The following is a 21,529-nucleotide window of genomic DNA, read 5'->3' as shown; positions in this document are numbered from 1 at the left end:
CATGGCTGTAAAACATTCTCAGCCTCCTTAGCTTCTAGTAGACGCTTTCTTCTTAGTCAGATCTGGTTCAAAGCATTCAATTTAATTTTACCTATGTTCTAGGTATGAATTTGCACCCTTACAAAGAGCTACAATGCTAATGGAAATAAGAAAAGGAACTGATTAAATATAAACAGCACTGGAATACACTGGGGAATCCTCCATCACACTGCTCAGATCAGCGTAATTCACCAGCAGCCTGAATACTCAGATGTACGCCTCAAGAAGCTCTGCTTTGGCTCCAGGCTGCTAGAGCAAGCTGTGAGAAAACACGGGAGAGAACTGAGATAGACAGACATCTACTCAGCTCAAGGAAGCAAGCTGGGACTAGATTTAACCCTGTGATTGCTTCCTGCTGCCCCTCACGTCAACACACTCGCATACAGCACCTAACGCTCACCTAGCAGCCTGTAGCCTCCAAAAGTTATTTGCCTTTTACCCACTGTTTAACAGGAGCTCATCTCTGTTTTGTTCACATACCCAGTCCTACAAATCTTTCCACACATCATCTGATAGACATACTCATCCCTACATGACCACAAACTTATTTAGAATGGAGACAGCCATATTTGGTTTTGGGGTGGTCTCACCTGAGTTGCTTTCATGTTGTGGCTAAACACCCTCTTCAGCTGTAGCGATACTATTTCATCACTTCTGTCACTCATCAGATGCCCTTCTGCTGCAGATTACTATCCTCAGGCTGCCAGCAGCCTTCTCTGCAGCAGGGCTGTGATCAGGAGCACCCTCAGCATACAGGCTCTTTAGAGGAGGACCACTGACTTGCAACTTCCCAAAGCTGGGACTTAAGGTCAGAAGTTGAAGAAGTTGAATCTGCTTGTCTTCATGTTCCTCAAGCTTCTTAGCTCCATAAGATAGAGCCAAATAACACGAGGAATGAATTTCTATTTTTGCCTTGGAAAAAGCAAAGATCTGCTTCCTAAAAGCACAGCAAGTGTGAGCATCCACCCACGCTGGCCACCTTGCAAAGCGCCCATGACAGCTGCCAGAAACCAAGGGCTACCAAGTTCTTACCCTACATAAAAATAAATACTTACGCAGAGACTATTTCCTCCCCACTCACAAATTTTGCATAGGAGACCGCCTTGCGATGCCCTTTGAACACCATGATGGGTTGCTTAGTGTTGCGAAGATCATAATAGTGGACACAGTGATCTGGAAACGAGAAAGAAGAGGTAACATTTATCAGCTGGGAAGGATGAATGGGACCTCTCATAGGTAATTAGCTCACAATGAAAGTGCTGTCTGTGCTTTCTATATCTCACTTCATGCTGCATCTGGGGTAAACAATCTGCACAAGAGGAAAGGAGTGTTTAAAACAGGCCGCTTCCAATGGCCCCAGGATTCAGTTCTCCAAACCCCACTTAGCCCACGTGCAAGGCAGCAGCTAAAAGGACTCTCCCCACTCCTGCCTTCCTTCTTGGCACTGTGCCTGAGCAGCCTAACTGCCACTTCTAAGGCACACCCCCCCTCCTTCCTCAATCTGTCCCCTCTTGGAAAACTGCTGAAGAACCTTAGGCTACAAACTCAGTCTGTGCTACTTAAACTGCAGAAGACACGGACCGAACCTCTCATGCTTACCCTATATGGGTAACCTCTATACTTCTGTTTTTGCCTCTCTCCTTGGGCTTTATTATCAACCAAGAGAGAATAAGCATTTCTGCTTGTGAAAGAGCAGAGACTAAATTTCAGTTCTTTAGATTTAATTCACAGATGTGCTGCAGTGCCACAACCACATAAAAAGGACTGCGACAAAATTAGCAATACATTCTATTTCCTGCACAACTAAATGCCAATTCCCAGGAAAACAGAAAAAGAAAAGCAAGAATGGAAGCCCCCATGAGATCCAAGCCTTAAGGCCACCCAGTGCTCTTCCTAGCCTAATGAGGTTAATCAGCCTCTGCCTCCCTGACCTTCCATTGTCAATGCTGAACTTCATTTAATTATCTCCTGCTGCTCTGGACACCCAGGGAGGGCAGGCAACACCGTGTGCATGGAAGCAGAGCAGGAAGCCTCCCTTAGAACTACGGAATCATTAAGGTTGGAAAAGACCTATAAAAGAGCATATAGTCCAAACCCTTGACCCGTCCCCAGCATGACCACTAAACCATGTCCCTCAGTGTCACATCTCCACAGTTCTTGAACACCACCAGGGACAGTGACTCCATCACCTCCCTGCACAGCCTATGCCAAAGCCTGACCACTTTTTTGGAGAAGAAATTTTCCCTAATATCCAAACAGAACCTCCCTCAGTGCAACTTGATCCCATCACCTCGCATCCTGTCGCTGCTACCCAGGAGCAGAGGCTGACCCCCAACTCACCGCAGCCTCCTTTCAGGCAGTTATAGAGAGCAATGAGGTCTCCCCCGAGCTCCTCTTCTCCACACTGCCCCATCCCATTCCCTCAGCTGCTCCCCATCACACTGTGCTCCAGACACCGCACAGCTCCACTGCCCTCAACCTTCTAACCCTGCAATTCAAGGTACCCAGACATCACTCAACACTGCCCCGATCTTCCCTTTGCTGAAATGACACATCACCAGTAGAAGATTATCACTAAGATAACCCAGAAATGAATTTAAATGCCAGTAGCTGCAGCTACTTCCGTATTTGCATGGTTCTGAAGCAGGGCTCTCAGTCTCACAAACAGTGCCTGGCTGTCTCAGCATCCCACGTGCTTTGGGAGATAACTGGATTCCCATCGATCAGGCCAGGCCACAGCTGCTCCTGGAGCAGAGGCAGTTTTTCACCCATATCAAGGGGCTAATTGCAGGACACAGAGTGACAGGGCCCTATAGAAGAACCTGCAGTCAGATGTGGCAAGCAGGCAAGTTGTCCTCTCTGCTTTAAGTCCCTAACTTCACTGCATATCAGTACAGGTCTAGTGGCCTCTCCGCTAAGCGTTTCCAGCTCTCTCCCTCTCCGTGTCCTTCTTGCAGACACTCTGAGTCTCCTCCATCACTGACACCAGGATTCAAGCAGACAGGGCCTGGCCAAGCCTCCCCACTGGGCTCAAGCTCTGCAGCTGCTGTGCCCCTTCCCGCTAGCACCAGGACACTGGGAAGTGTCGTGCTCTCAAGCACTCCTCCATACGCTCCTGGTTCCTTCTACCTCCAAAACAGGGGCCTCAGACTGGCCGATGCTATCAACCAAAATCCCAGAGCTTGCCTACAATTCGGGCATTTAATCAGCTGTAGAACAACATGGTGATGTAACACACGTGCTCAACAGACGGGATAATTTTCAAGGAGAAGTCAGATTAAGCATTAGCATTCCTCCGGTACAATCTGAGCATCTTGCTCCCTTCTATCTCTCCAAAAGCTTGCTTCAAACCAGGCAACATTTGCTAACCTGGCCAGCATACACCTCCTGGAGCTACACCTCCTGGAGCTATGAAACAGTTAACTGGCAATTGTTATTTTAATGAGCAGAAATGATTCTAGCAGGGCTTCCCATTAGGAGCCGGTTAGTAGATAAGCCTTTCAAGCCTATTTTTGCTCCCAGTTTCAGCCTCCTCTCCAGCTGGCCTGTCATTAGCATGCCCCTGGATCACCAGATTTTATCCTTCAGTGGGTGACAGGGAAAGGGGGATCTGCAGATGGGCTGAATGAGAACGTGTCAAAGCATCTGGACAACAGGGAAAGGCAAGAGATGCAGCAGGAAGCAGCGGCCCATTGCAGTGAAGGGACATGGAGCTGCTCTTGCTTCCAAAATATGGCAACAAGCAGCTGGAAGTCCGCTGGCACCCGGCGCGACGTGCCTCCCCATGGCAGCAGGGCAATCAATCACTGTCTGCTCTCATCACCGCAGGGCCGGGGGAACAGCAAGGCCAGTGGGCTCTAAAATTAGCCACTTAATTATTAATTGATTATTTCAGCAGCCCAAGCGTTGGCGCGCAATTGAGGTTTTTTTATTTGACTGAAGCAGCTATTTTTAAAGTAGTTATGTGAAGATGAACGCATGCTGCATTCATTAAAACCAGAACAGGTGGTCATGTTTTACAATTAAAGAGATACTCTCTCTTTTAGGCCATATGGACTTTCCGCAAACAAGATAAAAACGCCATCTGCTGAGGAAGAGCAGAGCCTGAAAGCAAAGCTAAATGAGAGGAATGCAACTCCCAGGTAGCCCAGTAGGAGCCCCACGGGGTGGACAGGGATGAGGGCGCAGTGGCACTGTGCAGCTCAGCAATAAGGGGTCCCAGGAGCCAGCTGGTGCTCAGGAGAGTGGCGTGGGCATTGAGGGGACTCAGCCCCTAAGCTCTGTAATTGCCCTTCAACTTTTTAAGCAGTTTGCGCATTTCTAGAAGCTACATGTGTGTTTGTTTCATTGCCAGCCATGCACAGCTCTAGTGAGATCTATGGGTGATAGGTGGATGGTTGGACTGGCTGATCTCGTAGGTCTTTTCCAAACGTGGTGGCTCTGTGATTCTACGATTTCCTCGTTTTGTTGAGCATTAAAACCATCATCCAGCAAGTTTTATTTGTTAGGCTCTACAGCTTCCACCCCTGACCCAAAAGCTCACTTGAATCAACTTCCAAATGATGTTTCCACAGTTAAAAGCCTCACACCTAACCCTCAGGCAGCAGCAGCTCGCTACTTCACTTCTGATTCTGTGTTCTGGCTTAATTGAAATATATATACAAGATAATGGGAAGGAGTATGTATACATACCATAACAAATTAAACACTCCGAAGCAATTCTCATCTAATTCAATGTCACTGCAGACACCGAGCATGACAGAATTCAGCTGCTGCTCCTCCTGAATTCAGATTAATCAGGTCATATTATATCTGCTTCTACTGCTTTTTTCTTTTTAAATGGTCTCAGAAGGCAAAAAAAAGGGCAGCTCAGCTGTGCTACCACTGCCAGCAGGTCACAGACCACTCGGCTGAGTTTTTAAATAGCATTTCCAGAAGTGCTTACTTCCCCAACCAAGCAGCGCTTTCACCTTCCAGCCGCCCAGCGACGACTCATCAGGAATCCAGACTTTCTACTGCAAGCACTGATAAGTCCAGCAAAACTTCCCAGAGATGTCCCAACCCCCCCAAGAAATACAGCCCGTGTCATCAGAGGCTGCCATCACTCACTTGTTGGCTCATAAATTAGCAGGGCAAGCGGGAGGGCTGGAACACAGCGAGATGAGCATCTCCATCTCAGCTTGGACACAGAGGAGGGGGTGAGGCGAACAAACTGATGATGTGGTTACAGCAGCACAGGGAACCAGGTGAAATACTTCCACAAAGAGAGCTGGGAATTGCTAATGGACCCGGCAGCAGCTTCGATAATTTTATAAGATGTAATTGCTCTTGGATTTTCAGTGGTTTAAACAACAATAAAAAAGAGCAAAGTCTGTGTTTTTGCCAAAAGTGCTTTTCCTTACACTTAGGGAGATTTGCTGCTAAAGTTCACAAAACAGCTGTTACCAGAAGGCTCTAAATTCACATCACCTATTGAAAAGCTCTTAAAATATACTGAGCAGCAACTTTGGATCAAGGTTAGCAAAGAGCATCGTAGGGCAGCAGATTTTTTTCCCCCTAATGTTTCTCTGAGTACCTGTGCATCGTGCCGGTGACGCACACAGACCAATCCAACTCTCCAGGTACCAGCAGTTCCAAGCCACATTCATCTTCCACGTCACGTCCTTCACCAGCAGCATTAACTACCCTACAGCTCCAAGTACCTCGCAGCCCTCCAAGGCTTTTTTTCCTGACTGAAAACCACTTCCTAGAAGGAATATCAAGCCAAGGACAGCAAAACAACAGCTTACCTGCAATGCAACAGCTTTGTATTCCATAGATGTGATGACTAGAAAGCCCCAAGAGCTGCACGCAAAGGTCCTGTAGCTCTCCTCAGGAAAACTGAATTGCTGACAAACTGACGACCATTTTTCTTACTCCATTCAGAAATGCATATTTCTCAGCTGTTCAATATTTATGTTATTGATCTACTCACAATATAAGCAATTTAAGTTGTTCTCATTTTTCAAGGGCTTACATGCCTGGGAATGCCAGTGGTGCTGACTGCTGCGTGTCAGACGGATGCTACAGCCAGGAAGATGCCAGCATCCAAAACTGAAGTTGGAAAGGAGCAAATCAGATGCTACTTCAGATCTGTTAGAGACCTTCTGTTATCCAAGCACAATGCAAGTTATTAATTTTTTTTTTAAATAAACAAGGGATCAAATCCACTTTCTGTATCAATGGTCCAGCTCCAACTTGCAGTCCAGCATGCCTTGTGCTGCAGCTGTTTCAATGAAACAGAAGCCCAACCCAGAACACAGCTCTCAAATGCACTTCTCTTGTGTTTCTTTATTCACAACAGCCTTATCTGCTTATCTAGTATCTCATGTCAGTGGTTGATTACTCCCTCAGATTTGTCTGTTTCTTTTTTCTCTGTGATATTCAAGTTTGGATCAAAGCTGCTGGCCTTTGCCACAGTGAAAATCTGTATGATAGGCAGTAAGAATTAAAGATATTTATATAAATCTGATTGAAGAGTGGAGAGGAATATTTATACGACTTGCCCAGTAATGTTTAATCTGAATCTGGGCAAAATTGGTGCAAGATACCTCTGCTTTCCTCTACTTAGGTTATCCAGATGAAACCAACACAAAAAAAGACTGCAAAAAGCACAAAAAAGTAAAGGAAGAGAGGTATGATTTGGGGGAGTTTGATTCTACTTCTGCTTTCAGTGGTTAAAAAATGATTTTGGAAATCCTGAAGGAAGCATCCATTGCTCAACACACATCAAAGGAGTTCAGTGAAACCCTATTATTTATATTTAAATATCTACCTATAGAAAATGGTCTTTCACTCATTTCTCCTCTGTATACCACGTGTAAGCAAGAACATTCAGCACACAGAAAGGATAGAACGAGGCCTTCAAAGCTACCCAGAACTAGATCTAAGCAACTTGCTCACAAAGAAAAGAGTCAAGCACAGTCATACCCCATTGCATTGCTCCACGTCCAGAGGTCCAAACAAAAGCTTGTATTTCAAGTGTCTGAGTGAACAGAAAGAGCACACGTTATCACTCTCATGAGTGCTATGCCATAAAGAGAAGGGCAAGCCACCTTAATGAATTTTTGTTCACTGTACACAAACAAGCAATAGGAAAAATAGAACTTTGCCATCACGTTGAACTAGCCAAAAGTCCCTTTTTCTGCCCAGCTCAGTACAGTTCTGCCCTACAAAAAGGAAGTTTGCATCCTCAGAGGTAAAGACTCTGGCTAGGCTAAAAACAGAAGCAGAATCAGGAGGCTTCAGTACAACCTCAGTCTTCCCTGTTGAAAACTTTTCTTCTGTTAGTGCAGAGAAAGAGGAAGGAGACAAAAAGAGACAACATCCTGATTTTAAAATAAGCTCACATCAACTGCGGTACGCTGACATATGATGTACTGTATTGCATTACACTGAAGAGACTTTTCTGTAAGGACCAGTGCACATAACATGCAAACTGAGTAAGGGCCAGATAAACAAGCGTAGCTCTTTCTCAGACATCTGAGATAAGACAGAGAGCTGCTATCGGTGCCCGAGCCTTGAAGATGAAACACTTTAAAATAGATTTCCTTTAATTTGAGAGGAGACTTACAAAAGCCTCGGTGCTTCACTTGACCTCAAAGCCATCTAACAAGCTACACACTTACAAAGTACCTTGAAAGCTATTAAGAAGAAAGTGGAACCTCCTCAGCAGATCTTCTACCTGCCTTCACACCAGGTAACAGAGCATCCCCAAAAGGAAGCGACTTCTTCAAAGGCTGCTCAAAAAACAACTCAGGATTTAATTATGAAGAAGTCAAAACTGAACCTTAACTCTCATGGAGAGTGCAATTTCTGTTTAAACTTTTTGGGTTTTTTTCTTCTTTTTGCTCAAGGGCCCTTCAAGTTGCAGAATAATGCAGAACGGATTCCAGAGGTTTCTTCCAATTGATTCTACTTTTTGCTCAGAGGAGAACCAACTGCAAAGTCAGCTCCAGGTCAGGTCCAATAGCTGTGCCCACGGTCCCACTCAGTTCAGCTCTGGGCATCTCCAAAGATGGAGAATCTTTGATGGAGCAAACTCTTCCATCATCTTGGCTGCCTTGAAAAGAACTCCTATGTCAAAGGATAAGGGAGAATTTTTTTTTTAGATCCAAATTTGCTTAAACTGTTTGTTATTACTATTCTGGCTTCTCAGATCTTTCACGTTTTGTCTACTTACTCCCACATACTGGAGGTGGCACGAGGCACTGCCATGCAACCTTTGTTCATGTGTAATTAGCTTTATTCTTATTAGTTAAAAAAAAAAGAAAGAAAAAATAAAAGGAAAATGAAGAACTGCAGAACTTTAACATTTGCAGTTTGTAACACTGAACAACAGCACTTTGAGGTCTTCAAGGGAGTGAGGTGGCTTTGCTCAGAAAAAACATCCAGATGGAAAATTAGCTTCCCCTACAGCAGAGAGGTAGAATGGAGTTTGAGCATCCATACGTGGGTCTTACTCCAGAGGGAAGGTTGGAGACATAGGAGGGTTGAGTGCTCCAGCTCTGGGAATAATCCAGTGCACCAAGGCACATGAAGACTGGTCTTTTCCAGGGTATAAGAGAGTATGGAAAAAAAAAAATGGGTCTTTGTACAGCAATAGAAAGGAAGGATGTTGTTCGAGCTTTCAAGAAAGAATGGTAAGGAAGCCTTCCAGCCAAAGAACCTCTACAAAAGATTGATTTCACTCTATAGAATAAGACCAGAATGGACTATGATCAACACAGCCTTTGGTCTATCACAAGCCATTGCAGGGAGAGAAGACAACATGATAGTTTCCACTACATAAAGAAAATAGATGCTTTGGGAAAAAGAGAGAAGACAGCAACACATTAAGCATGGGAAACAGAGTGGACCTGAATTCAAGAAAACAAAGCCCTGCAACAAAAATTAACACAAGAATGTTCTGAAGAAATTAGATAATAGATAACAGCAGTGAGTTGACACCAGTGCCCTCTTTACAAACTATTTCCTTTACTGTAAGCAAAGAGATTAAATATGGGTTTGAAGCAAAGAGCCTTTGGCAGACAAAACAACCCAGAGCATTTTGCTGAAGAATGCAGCGTTCTGTACTTGCAGCATGACAAATCACACGGCAAGGAGAGAACAGAGATAAAACCATTTCATCCCAGCATTTCCCTGCTGGAAGATCATCACAGCACAGGCTGCGATAACTGGTATTTATTTTTCCTGTCCATAGCTTCCCTTCAAAAGAACTCACAGACAAAGAAAATTCTATCCCAGTACAGTCAGTGTTACAGGCACAATTACAATGTTTGCTAGGTATAGCTTCATAATCACACTGCTCTGTTGCAGAAGTTACAAGTTCTCTGTTTATGTAACTAAAACAAAACGACCCATTTGAAGCATTCGCTTTACCTCTTCTTTTTAAAAGGACAGTTTTCTGGGATACCCATTTTCTTTTACCCTGGGGGGGGGGATCTCAGCAATGTATTCAAGGAGTGATGCCCTGCTCTGCAGCAGCCAACTGGAACAACGTCCTTATTTTGTATTTCATGCGTGCACCTGACGTGATTTGGGATGCAGTGCTTCATTCATGTTTGCTCTCAGAGTTCTGTCTAGACAAGTGGTCTCAAACACCTCTGTACAGCACTCCCGGGGAGCTCATACACATCACAAGCATTTAACAGCCACCCACCAAGGGCCCAGGGTTGGAAAAGCACTCAATAGATTTTTCCCTGTGGGTTGAAGCTCCCTGATGTTCTCTTCCCTTACATCCTGGCTCGGAGGACTACGCAACAGTAAGCAAGGTCTGTATGATTTATTTTGCTGGTGGCAAAATCTGAAATGTATCTGTTAAGTAAGCCACAGAGCAGTGATGTTAGTAGGGCTGTTAACAGGGAGTTTCTAAAGCAGAGGAAGGCACGCAGGTATTTGGGGATGACTGCATCCTGACAACTCAATCTCATTTTCTCACGCTGTAAATCCACGCGTGGATTTCTCACGTTGTAAGACTACTGTTGGAGGCAACTGCCCATCATATTTAAAGAATCCAACAGACAAACCCAGCCCAGATGTCCACATAAACAAAGGTAGAATGCAGCTCTGAGAAGGAGACGCCTAACAGTCTTCTGTAGGGCAGACTGGATGACGCAGAAAACAATATGGGAAGGGCTCGCCGCATGCAAACTGAATTCAAGGGAGCTGCAGTTGTACGGAGCACAACTGGTAGATTCTGCCTCATGCCTGGCAAAACCAACAGCTCAATAAGCACTCTTCCAAGGAAAGGCTTGTGGGCAGTGGGCTACAGGTTAGCATTTAATATATATTCTGACAGAGCACTGCAGGGAAGACGATTCCCTGCTTCAGCCACTGATTGTAATCTCTAACACCAAATGCTTTTTTTTTTTTTAATATATATCAACACTAGCATTTCACTGAAGATCTATATCTCCCTCTGCTGAACAGAAGAAGGGAACAGCAGCCTTGATGGGATCTGCCAACTGGGTTTTTAACCTTTGTATTCAACGGATTCCCTATGGCTTGAAGTTACAGATGACATTTGCCAGTGTATGGATAATAGTCTTTATGCACTGGGGACATTTCTTATTGACTTGTCTAAAGCTTTTGATACAGCAGCCCATAAAGCCTCCACTAAGTAACTTGTCTCATATTAAGGAGAGAAGGAGGAGAAATAAAGCATAAGAGATCTTAATCTGTTGAGAAAAAGAGCTCAGGTGGGAAGGGGAGCAAAACAGATTTCTCTTGAACTCCTCTGAAACTTTGACCTTTATGGCTTTGAGGAACTGCAGAGATTTCTCATAGGAGCAAGGGATAGATGGTCTGTGTGCAATTCAAAGTTTTTCATCTATCAGACTGCTGGAAAAAAACCCAAAATATTCAGTACAGATAAGGCAGATGTATCAATGTTACAAAACTAATGAAGACAACAGCAGACCTGCAGAAAAGCTGCTGTTCAGACTCTTAACCCAACTCTTCTTGACAATGAACATGTATGACTGTATCCACTAATGCATATACTTCCATGTCTATAAATGACTTTTATGACAGCCAGAACACGTGAAGTCATTTAATAGTAAGTGCCCCAACCCACGCTATCATTTAGATACACGTCTGAAGATCTGAACTGTCTCAGGAGGACCAGAAGTCTTATTTGTACAAAGACTGCTGGCTACATCCATCAAAGCCATCAGTACCACCTCACTTGCTGAGCAGATCTCTCCTGATTCAATACACGTGCTGCACACATTTGACCTTAGTGAAAACCAAAGGTCTCGTTGCCTCAAAGCACTGCAGGTCATGGAGCAGTGATGGAGGTGGTAGTCAGGCTCAAACAGACCACAAGCTCCAAGACAACAAGTTCATGCAGGTAAGGGCCTGAGACATTATGAAAGATAGATATGAAAAGGAACATCCTCCCTAAGATTTTATGAGTATGTTTATGAAGGAACAGCTTTAGGGTTTCTGTTGCATCAGCAAACATCACACAAGAACCACCAAACAAGCTTCAGAGCAACCAAACCGGCTCTAGGAAAAGTGCAGGCTGCTGCAACAGGCGTTACAATGCACAATTGAAGACATAGTTTTGTCAAATTCTCAGTCAAACCTGATGTGGGCCCAACACTATACTGTGCCTGTCTAGCCTGAGGAGATACAAGCCTCCTCCTACCGAGTTTGGGAGGTGGTGATCTGACTCATCACCTAAATGGCTATCAAAGTAGATTCCAGTCTTGTTGGAAGAGATGATGAATATTAAAGATATTGTCACAATACTAACACTCAAGCTTCAGATAGGAGCGATTCAATCAAAACCCTGAAGATATGGTAGATAATGCAGATAAGGAAATGAGTATGGAAAAAGTACATGATGATACATAGGTATCCAATGTGGAAAAGAGGCAATCTACTATCTAGCTAGGCAATGAAATGACCCATGGGAAGGATAAGTGGATTTGTACATACATCTACAGCCTTTCTTTTTGTCACCAGCTTGAGATGCAAGTAGCTAACAGTTCCTCTTCAGACAAGCTCCTCTCAACCTAGCCCAAGCATTTTGAAACTCTCCTCTTACAAAACATGTGCAATCCTCAGATGTTCAGATACTATGAAATGGAGCCTTCTAGAAAACAGATCACACTGCATTTGTAGGTCGCAGATTTCTTCCTAAGCAACATGACAATTTTCACCAGTTTGTATGGAAAAGGTACTTCATGTGGTCTAAGTCTAAATGCACACCATACCCAAATAAAAGCCTGTACGCAGTTTGAAAAGGAGGTAAAACAGCAAGAAGATGTCATTCTAATAAGTGATCCCTTTAAATTGAGCTATCAGAAAAAAAACGCAGCTTTGGAAACTGAGGTTGAAGCAGATTCAACTCTTAGGAATACAGCAAAAAGTCTTAGCAAGAGCAATTTGGCATTTGGAGGAAAAGATGAATCTGAGAGCTGCCTATTCTATTCCTCAATTTCAAGGCTTATTTCAATTTTAATTTGAAGTCTGTAGTGTTGACTAAATTACTCTGCACCAGTTATAAGACAAAATGTTGGGGAAAAGAATAGTTATGCAAACAATTAGAGCGCTCATCCCTGCTACATTCAGATTTATCCTTTCCTCCAGAGAATCAGATGGAGCTTCTCAAGTTCATTTTATTCGTTCACTTGTCACTGAAGTGTGACAATCTCTTGGATAGTTTGGAACTTCCCGGTAGGTCTCTATAGTAGTATTCGCTATGGATTGCAAATGCTTTACCCAGTGAATGAGATGACTTTTTCTGTGTAAATAAAGTTAAATAAGCTTTTAAGTCCTGAAATTTGTACACACCACATCTCCTGCATGCTTGTGAATGTTTTTTTTTGTCCCAGCCTGATCTGAAGGCACTGCACAGTGCCTGGCTGAGCTGGCATCTCTCTGTTGGGCCCACGCAGGCAGGTCAGTTTACACACAGCATTGGTTTAAGTAACACGGTGTGGCTGCAGTTCCTCCATTCCTCAGTTCTGAACAGGTGCAGATTTACCATAAGTGTCTGAAATCTGAGCCAGAAGGACAGCCTTTGGACAGACATCAGGACAGAAGGCACAGTTTGATACTTCACTTGATATTACATTCCAGCATTTATGAAGAGGGATCACTTTCAAATCAAACCTTCAAGACAGTGTTCTAAACTAAATAATCTTACTAATCTCAGTGCTTTCCTCAGAATAAGTACTGTCAGTACATACATATCATTACTACTGCTGGCCAAAACCACAGAATCACAGGAGCTGGAAAGGACCTCAAAGAGATCATTGAGTCCAACACCCCTGCTAAAGCAGGTATGCTACAACAGGCCTCACAGGTAGGCATCCAGCCAGGCCTTGAATATCTCCATAGAAGGAGACTCCACAACCTCTTTGGGTGATCTGTCCCAGCGCTCCATCACCCTGACTATAAAGAAGTTCTTCCACATGTCAGTATGGAACTTCCTGTGTTCAAGTTTTAGGCCATTATTCCTTGTCCTATCACTACAAACCACCGAGAAGAGCCTGGCCTCGTCCATTTGCCTCCCACATCCCTTTAGATATTTATCAACACTGATCAAATCCCCTCTTGGTCTTCTTTTCCGAAACCAGGCTGACAGCCTTTCCTCATACGGGAGATGCTCCAGGCCCTTCACCATCTTTGTGGCCCTCCACTGGACTCCTTCTAGGAGATCCCTGTCTTTTTTGAACTGAGGTGTCCAGAACTGGACAGAGTAATCTAAACGTGATCTCACCAGGGCAGAGTTGGGGGGGGGGGGGGCAGGGGGGGAGTCCCCTCCCTCAGCCTGCTGGCCATGATACTTTTAATGCACCCCAGGATACCATTGGCCTTCTTGGCCACAAGTACACACTGCTGGCTCATGGCCAACCTGTTGTCCACCAGGACCTTCTCTGCAGAGCTCCTCTCCAGCAGGTCATCCCTAACACGTACTGATGCACATGGTTATTCCTCCCCAGGTGCAAGACTCTACATGTGCTCTTGTTAAACCTTGCCAGGTTCCTCCTGGCCCAATTCTCCAGCCTGCCCAGGTCTTACTGAATGGCAGCACAGCTTTCAGATGTGCCAGACAACCCTCCCTGCAGATTTGCTGAGGATAGACTCTATCCCTTCAACCAGGTTGTTGATGAAGATGTTGAACAAGATCAAACCCAGCACTGACCTCTGGGGAGCACTGCTAATTACACCTCCAGCCAGTCTCCGCACTGCTGATGACCACCCTCTGAGCTCTGCCAGTCAGCCAGTGCTCAATGCACCTCACCTTCCACTCATCTATCCCATGTTTTCTATGTTTCATAACAAGGATGTTGTGGAAGACCGTGACAAACACAGATTCCTTCTTTCAAAGGACCCTTAGAAGACTGAAGAAGGGCTGCAGATGCTTTCCTATGCTGCAACAAATGAAACACATGCTGTGGTTTCTGGAATTAGTTTAAGCCATACGATATCAAGCATGCACTTGAAAAAGCATGGCCTTGTCTCAATCTTTCCCTGCCAATAGCCTCAGAGATTATGGAGTAGAGGAAACTCACTGAATACCCATAATAAGGTAAGATACCCTGCAGGTCCAGCCCAAAGGAATTTACAGGCAAGTCCTGGACTGCTGCACGCTGCACTGGTTCCATAAAGGCTAAATTCTGGCTGTTGCTGTGAACTTTATCCACATGCTTCAAAGAAATGCCTCACCTTAGCCTATGCCTTTGAATACCGAGCTCAATTCACAAGCTAAAGGCAATCTTGTAGCTTAAACTCAAAGAAGTTGTTTAACTCCACCCTAAACATATCACATTTTCACACAGATAGATCCTTTCTGAGTCATTGCTGGCTTTCAGTAGAGTGAAGCACTAACCCAGGAGAATCTATTAAGGTAATACCTTGCTTTCAGCTGGAAAACATTAATTCTCTTCTAAAAAGGCACACTGCCTTCTTGGTCATTAATATCACATCATTCTTCTGAGATGAGTGACAAGGCAGGCAAGTCACCCAGATCTCAGGCAGCATGAAAGGCTGGCTGTACAGAAACATATTTGGAAAAGAGAAATCACTTCTCCAGTTACCACAGCAAAAAAAAAATCAATATTTCACTGGACAAAGATGGTCTTCGATGCAGTCCTGCTTGGGCATCAGGTACGTTAGCAAAGCTGTATGATGCTGACTAAAAAGCCACACGTGACCTTGAACTCTAAGTGCATCAGGGCTGTGCGATTTAAGAGGTGGGGATACAGTTGAAAAAAATCAAAACAAAGCTGTTGACATAGCAACAGGAGTCCTTTTTCAAGTTGTATGCTGTGAATCAGAATCATTAGTTTTGTGGCCTTTCAACAAGGAACAAAAGGCTATGGCATTCAAAGCCAGAGCATGATGCCATTCTGTAATGCAGAGGATGGTGCAAGAAAAAGATTTTTATATAGCATGCTAAACCTGCTAGACAAGGGCAAAGTCATCTGGGAAGGACAGGCAGTTTCTTGGGAAGTGCTCCAGCTCAGCAGCATTGTACATGTAGAGAAGGGAATAAGGGAAAGAGGCAAGGGAATAAGAGAACGGGCAAGGAATGTATGGACATGAACAAGTGGAGAAGCCTGAGTGTGGGGAAGAATCCCCCAGTGTACACAACCTCAACCTCTGAGGCTGTAGTTTTACGTAAGCATTAATGCCAACACAATGAGTGCTGCCCTATGCTTTTCTGGGTCAGTTCACCTGAATCCACACTGTCAACAGTTTGTGACAACGCAGTGCAATCCGACTGAGGGTGAAACCAACCCACCAAAATGTTAAGCTTTGAACATGATGCAGATGTTCCACTGCACTTCTGTCTACATATACTCATCAGCTGCTTCCACTTGTTTGTACAACTCCTGGGAAGCAGCTAGCCTGCCTTGCAGCTGTGCAGCACTGAGGAGCCCCTCTCATCCCCAGCTCAACCTGCCACATTTATGGGTCCTGCATGGAGAAAAACTACATGAAAGAAGATGATGAATCTAGTGCAAGAACTCAGGAATTTGAAGTTTTGATGATCTGATCTCTGCATAATATATGGGAAATAAAAGGTCAGCAGTAGCTGCTGACGGTATTACAGCATGCTGGGAATAAAGCACTGCTGCTATCAATAGCTGTGCTTAGCTCACTGGAGATAGTAGACAAGCTGATCTCACCCAGACTGCATAACTTGGACTCAAGCTGCCAACTGTATGCATTTCCAGCCCATTTTTACTTTTTTTTTTTCCTCCTACAAGCAAGGAAACAGTACCGCTTGAAAATATATAGGTTGAGGGCATCAATGCTACTGCTGAAGCAGAACAATAACAACTTTGGCCATGATTTATACGGCTAATTTCAGGATAAAGACCTATCTATTTTTAAAAAGAGGAAAAGACCACAGAATTACCTGATTTTGTATTCGTCAGTGATTACAGTTTATACTGCACAATGTTTCAACTCAGTAACCATGCAAATAGAATATTTTATTAAAGTAACAGACAAAAGGGAATCTTTTCTTCTTTATGTGCCCTCTCCACCACAATGGATTTTATCAAGTTGCAGTCTGATGTGATAGCTTTCTTCTCACCTGAAAGGCCTGTCAAATTTTAAGACAATTATTTCCTAAACCAAACACCTATTTCTCTATTTTAGGCTCTACTTACAGTTTATTGCTTGCTTGTTTTGTTTTAAGCCACAAAAATGATCTTTTGGTCATCTGAAAGCTTTCAGAATAAAGAGCCCAGAAAAGAAACATCTATCACCCATACAAGATGGAAATCCTGGGATTTGTTTCTGTAATAGCAACTAAAGCAGTTTTCTGCAGCATCTACTCAAAGCCAAGCCAGCACTTCACTCTAAAGGAGGACACTTCATATGGAGATAAAGCATGAATGCTTGAGAACAGCTAGATCAAGCCCAAGCATCACAGCTACTCCTTGCATTACCACTATTCCCATTTACTGTGGGTAAAATGAAGCACAGAAGAAATCCCATGGATACAGTAAATTCTGATCCTAGCCCACAGCAAGCCCTCCTCAGAAGATGTTGTTCAAGGTTGAAACAACTTCTCCTGCCACCAATGAAGGGCAGGGACCTGCTGAGGTGGTCCCAGCAGGTCCACCCAGTGGATCTCCCCATCCATGAGAAATGGATGACAATGTCCAGAGGCCGCTGCCTCGGCTTACATCATGTGTACCATGAAGATTAGCAAGCATTCTGAACTTTCAGAGAAATAGGAAGGGAGATACTTCAAAAAATGAGGAAAATGTGCAATTACAAAGTGAATCTCTCTCTGAATATTTTACCCAAGCACAACATAGCATCACAGGTAGAGATAATCAAAGAGTCAACATTTTACTAACAAATGAGAAGGGATACATAAATTGGAGATAAGGCAGGGAGGATCTTAAGATAGACATTCTGTTTTTGCAGAGAACACAAGGCGGGGACCAGCACAGAGATCCAAGGAGATGCTGATCTATCTGAAGTATCCGATGAGAAAAAACAACTTCAAAGAGGCATTCTGAATAGATAGACGCAAGTGGACACAATGCTTTTGGCAAAGGTAGAGGAAAACATTTCATTCATCAAGATGCAGAACAAGGCCTTACTAAAAAGGATTTCAGCTGCAGGGAGGGTTGAAGATCAACCCTCAAGAGAAAATAAAGGGAAATAATAATTGGAAAAAGAAAGCGTGTGACAACCTAAAGACTAACAGTGAAACCCTCGACTTGCAGTCAAAATTGCATTACTAAAGCAAGGGTACCAATTCACAACCTATCCGACGTACAGAGGAAGGGGGAATGGAAGATATGTATCCAGTAATTTAATAGTGACATAATTAAACCAATCCACATCATCTTTTTATATCTCAAATATTATGTACTTTCCCCACCATTTCATCAATTGCTTCTCTCCTCAGTTTTAAGCTGTAAGGATATATACACACATACATGCACACAAATATAGCATTAAGTTCCGCCAAACCAACGCTATGAAGCACATACAGAAGCAGCACTTCTGCTTAAATACTGCACCCAATTCTGTTGTGTGTGCAATGCTAGGAAATCAGGGCTCCTTTATCATTGGATCAATCACTGGAAAAGTAGTTGACATTAATTCTTGTAACTGAAAGTCCTCTGAGCACCTAAGCAAGCCAATGCAGAGACAAGCCCACTTCCTAACATTGCCCATTATACTCCTTCATGAACTAGTGTTTTGTACTGCCCACCTTTATTCCCGTGATGGCAAACAGGAACCTCCACATCCCCATGCCTTTTCTTTTTGAACACTGTTTAAAGAAACCAGCTTTTCTCTTCCTTTATTAATTTTATAGCCCACGTGACAAACACACTATTCACAAGTTACACTGTTTTTTTTTTTTCCATGGACTCAGTGAAATTAGTAAACAAGATCAGTTCAAACTGATGGAGAAGAAAAAAACTGCTTCTGTCATAACATTAAACAGGAGAGTGCCTACTTTCATACTCACTATAGAGTAAAATAAACTAATTTCTTTGCTCTGAATTTTTAACTTTAGAAATAAAACCAGCTTTTAAGATCCCTCTTTTTTGGTTAATTTCATATGGCATTTTTTCCACTCGTATTTATTGCTGAAAGATCAATTAGAATTCTTTTGTGGAAAATCATTCCCATCAGTACAATTAGTCCACATAATTGCTCCCGCAGCCACCATTAAACATCCATTTTACTTTTTATTTAGGCTTAATTACTAAGCACCAAGAAGATGTTTGCTAATTGGTGGTAAAGATGCTTTTACTTTTTACAAAAATTATCTTCTGCCTTCCTCCTATGTGCTCTTCCCTACAAATACTGTTTTACCCTCAGCTATCTCAATCTCAAAAGAGCACATGTAGTCACATGAAGCTTCCAGTTAACCCCTCATGTCCACTAATGCCTCTTTCCCCAACTAACTTACTGAAGACAAGTATAGTTTTAATTTGGCATGAGTGCAGCCTGATAGATACAGACACGTAATCTGTTTTCATCCCATGTGCCCCTACAGCTCCAAAAACCCTCATAGCTTTATCTGTGCCTTATCCTCTCCTCTGCCTTTCAGGTGGAGCAGAATCCCAGTCACTGATTTATCAGGAAGAATTCTGCTTCATGGTGCTGTTACATATCTGTTTTAATCAGTAGCTGATCCATTTGGAGCTAGTGCTCTCACCGTTCCCTAGAGCCTTTCACAGATAGCCCCTTTCATTCAAATGCTGCTAGTAGGTATTGTAATTCAATTCTATTCTTGCATGTAATTCACTAACCTTCAGCAAGATGCCTGTCAAGCAAGTCAATATTTTACACTCCAACTTGAATCCATTTTTTGCAGTGTATCAAAATGCAAATGTATTTTTTCCTCTTAAGAGTCAATTCTAAGTAGAACCAGTCTGGAAATTGGAACACCTAAAGAAAATGGCAAACTAGTGGTTGCAAGAATGTGATCAACATATCTCCCAAAGACCAGAGATAGCAAGTGTCATCAGAACATCTAGTTAGAAGCACATTAAAACTCCCTGAGGAGAAAGGAAATACAGAGTTGGTTAAACATTTATAGGTACCTCTAAGTTTCAATTGCTGCATACATAGCACAATACAGCTTCCTCCTGAAGTGATACCCGCTCTGCTTTCAAGTCTTTGTACAAACACCAAAACCTATTTAAACTAAGTGAATAGAAGTCTCATCGTGCCTTTCCCGGTGACATCAAGAAATCCCCCAAACCATTAACAGAGACGCTTTACTCAGCCTAGGAAAACATCGGCCCATGCACAGGAATCATAGCTGCAGCTATGGGGAAACGCGCACAGCCACTGTTCTACAGCACGACTCAGGTAAAACCAGTTGAAACTCCCAGTATGGTTTTCTACTATTTATAAACAGTGCTGTAAATTTGAAAGGACAACTACCACCATGTTAACACGTTAACCTTGCTTCAAGACTCACAAAGCTGCGATTTGCTTGGCTGCCTTAGCTATCTCAATAAACACATTGTGCCTCTTGCTTTCATGAGCTTCTTCCTCTGATACATGGGCAAATTAAAAAGTCAGGCTGCAGGAAGGAGTTGACACTCAGGTATCGTGATGTCTTCTGGGTGACTGCACATTTGAAAAGCCTTACTCAGAGGCATTTTAACTGCAAAAATACTACACTCCAAAGAACAGCAGCCAACCTCAAGAAAGAAGAAGCTTAAAGGAAGGAAGAAACAATATCTCTTTGCTCAAAGATCCTTTCACCTACCTGCACAGCCAAAGGCTAGATGGTATCTAGAAGAGGGGCTGAATTTGACACAACACACGTTCGCCTTGGCTTCAATGCTTGCTACGGAGTTGTCCAAATTGGTAGACCACAGCTTCACTAGAGAAACAGAAAAAAGTTAGTAAGCAAAAAGACCCACTTCATCTGAAAAGTACAGACTCTTGTTCATAATTAAGATTACAAACAACGTCATTTGCCAAGATGTTAACAACTAGAAATAGTCAGATTCTAACTGATGGCTACTGAGCCTGACAACTTTCCCAGGTACATCAATACTCCACTCACTCCCATACGCTCAGGAGATGCTGAAGGTGCACGTCCCACACAGGTGATGGATGCAGAACAGATGACTCACTGTTACGTTATAATCTCAATGTTTAAGATCACTGGACTGCAGATCCATATAACCATGAGCACGAAGGTTTATGCCCCTTTTGTTCTTTGTTCCCTTGCTGAGATGTGCAGAACTCCATGCTCCAAGGCAGAACTTGTTTGCACTTAATAAATGCACCTAATTGTATGCTTAAACACAAGTGAGTAAGAACAACTTGTTTTATTCTCAAGAAACTGGCACAGACAGAAAAGAAATCAGTATGCTAGCTTCCTACGATGATATATTTCCTTGGTACAAAGAACTCTACTGTTTCTCAACGCTGCTGTGTGAACACTGATTAAACTATGTTGTACAGAACAAGCTCTTCCCCAAAGTACTACAGTGCTTCACAGGAAGATCAACAGAAAACACCAGTGGCTTTTCAAAATTTAGCTTTCTCCACTCTCCACAAAAACTTCAAGCATCGTTTAACCTTAAAGATGAAGTGATAGGTGCTCCCCACGTGGTCACTCTACTCTTAAAATAGAATCACAGAATGGTTTGCGTTTGAAGGGATCTTAAAGATCCTCTAGTTCCAATGCCCCTGTGGTGGGTAGGGCTGTCATCCATCAGATCAGGCTGCCCAGGGCCCCGTCCAACCTGGCCTGGAGTACCTCCAGGGATAGGGCAACCACAGCTTCTCTGGGCAGCCTGTACCAGCACCTCACCACCACCCCAACTGTGACGAATTTCTTCCTTGTATCTAACCTCCACCTACCCTCTTTTAGTTTAAAGCCCATTAACCACTGTCTAATTCCTACATGCCCTTATAAAAAGTCCCTCCCTAGCTTTCCAGTGGGCCCCCCCTTATGTACTGGAAGGCCACAATA

The 21,529-nt window shown here is 43.4% G+C and overlaps 1 protein-coding gene across 8 annotated transcripts in view; it reads right to left on the bottom strand.

Annotated features, from left to right (window-relative positions):
* Positions 1 to 21,529, bottom strand: part of RFWD2 (ring finger and WD repeat domain 2) — a 128,177-nt gene that overhangs the window by 34,339 nt on the left and 72,309 nt on the right. For 7 of the 8 annotated variants that reach the window (XR_005861883.2, XR_003076415.3, XR_003076417.3 and 4 more), the window contains exons 15-16: positions 20,309 to 20,425; positions 1,095 to 1,212 (exon numbers count right to left, since the gene is read on the bottom strand). Coding sequence is in view for 2 of the 8 variants with exons in the window: in XM_015290523.4 (XP_015146009.1) it covers positions 1,095 to 1,212; positions 20,309 to 20,425 (235 nt within the window). In the remaining 6 variants the exon portion in view is untranslated. The remainder of the gene's footprint in view (positions 1 to 1,094; positions 1,213 to 20,308; positions 20,426 to 21,529) is intronic. The other variant, XR_005861885.2, reaches the window with a different exon arrangement.

Source organism: Gallus gallus, chromosome 8 (genome assembly GCF_016699485.2).
Source record: "Gallus gallus isolate bGalGal1 chromosome 8, bGalGal1.mat.broiler.GRCg7b, whole genome shotgun sequence".
NCBI lineage: Eukaryota > Metazoa > Chordata > Aves > Galliformes > Phasianidae > Gallus > Gallus gallus.
Note: the sequence above shows the minus strand (reverse complement) of the source record. Positions and strands in the feature narration are given on the sequence as shown.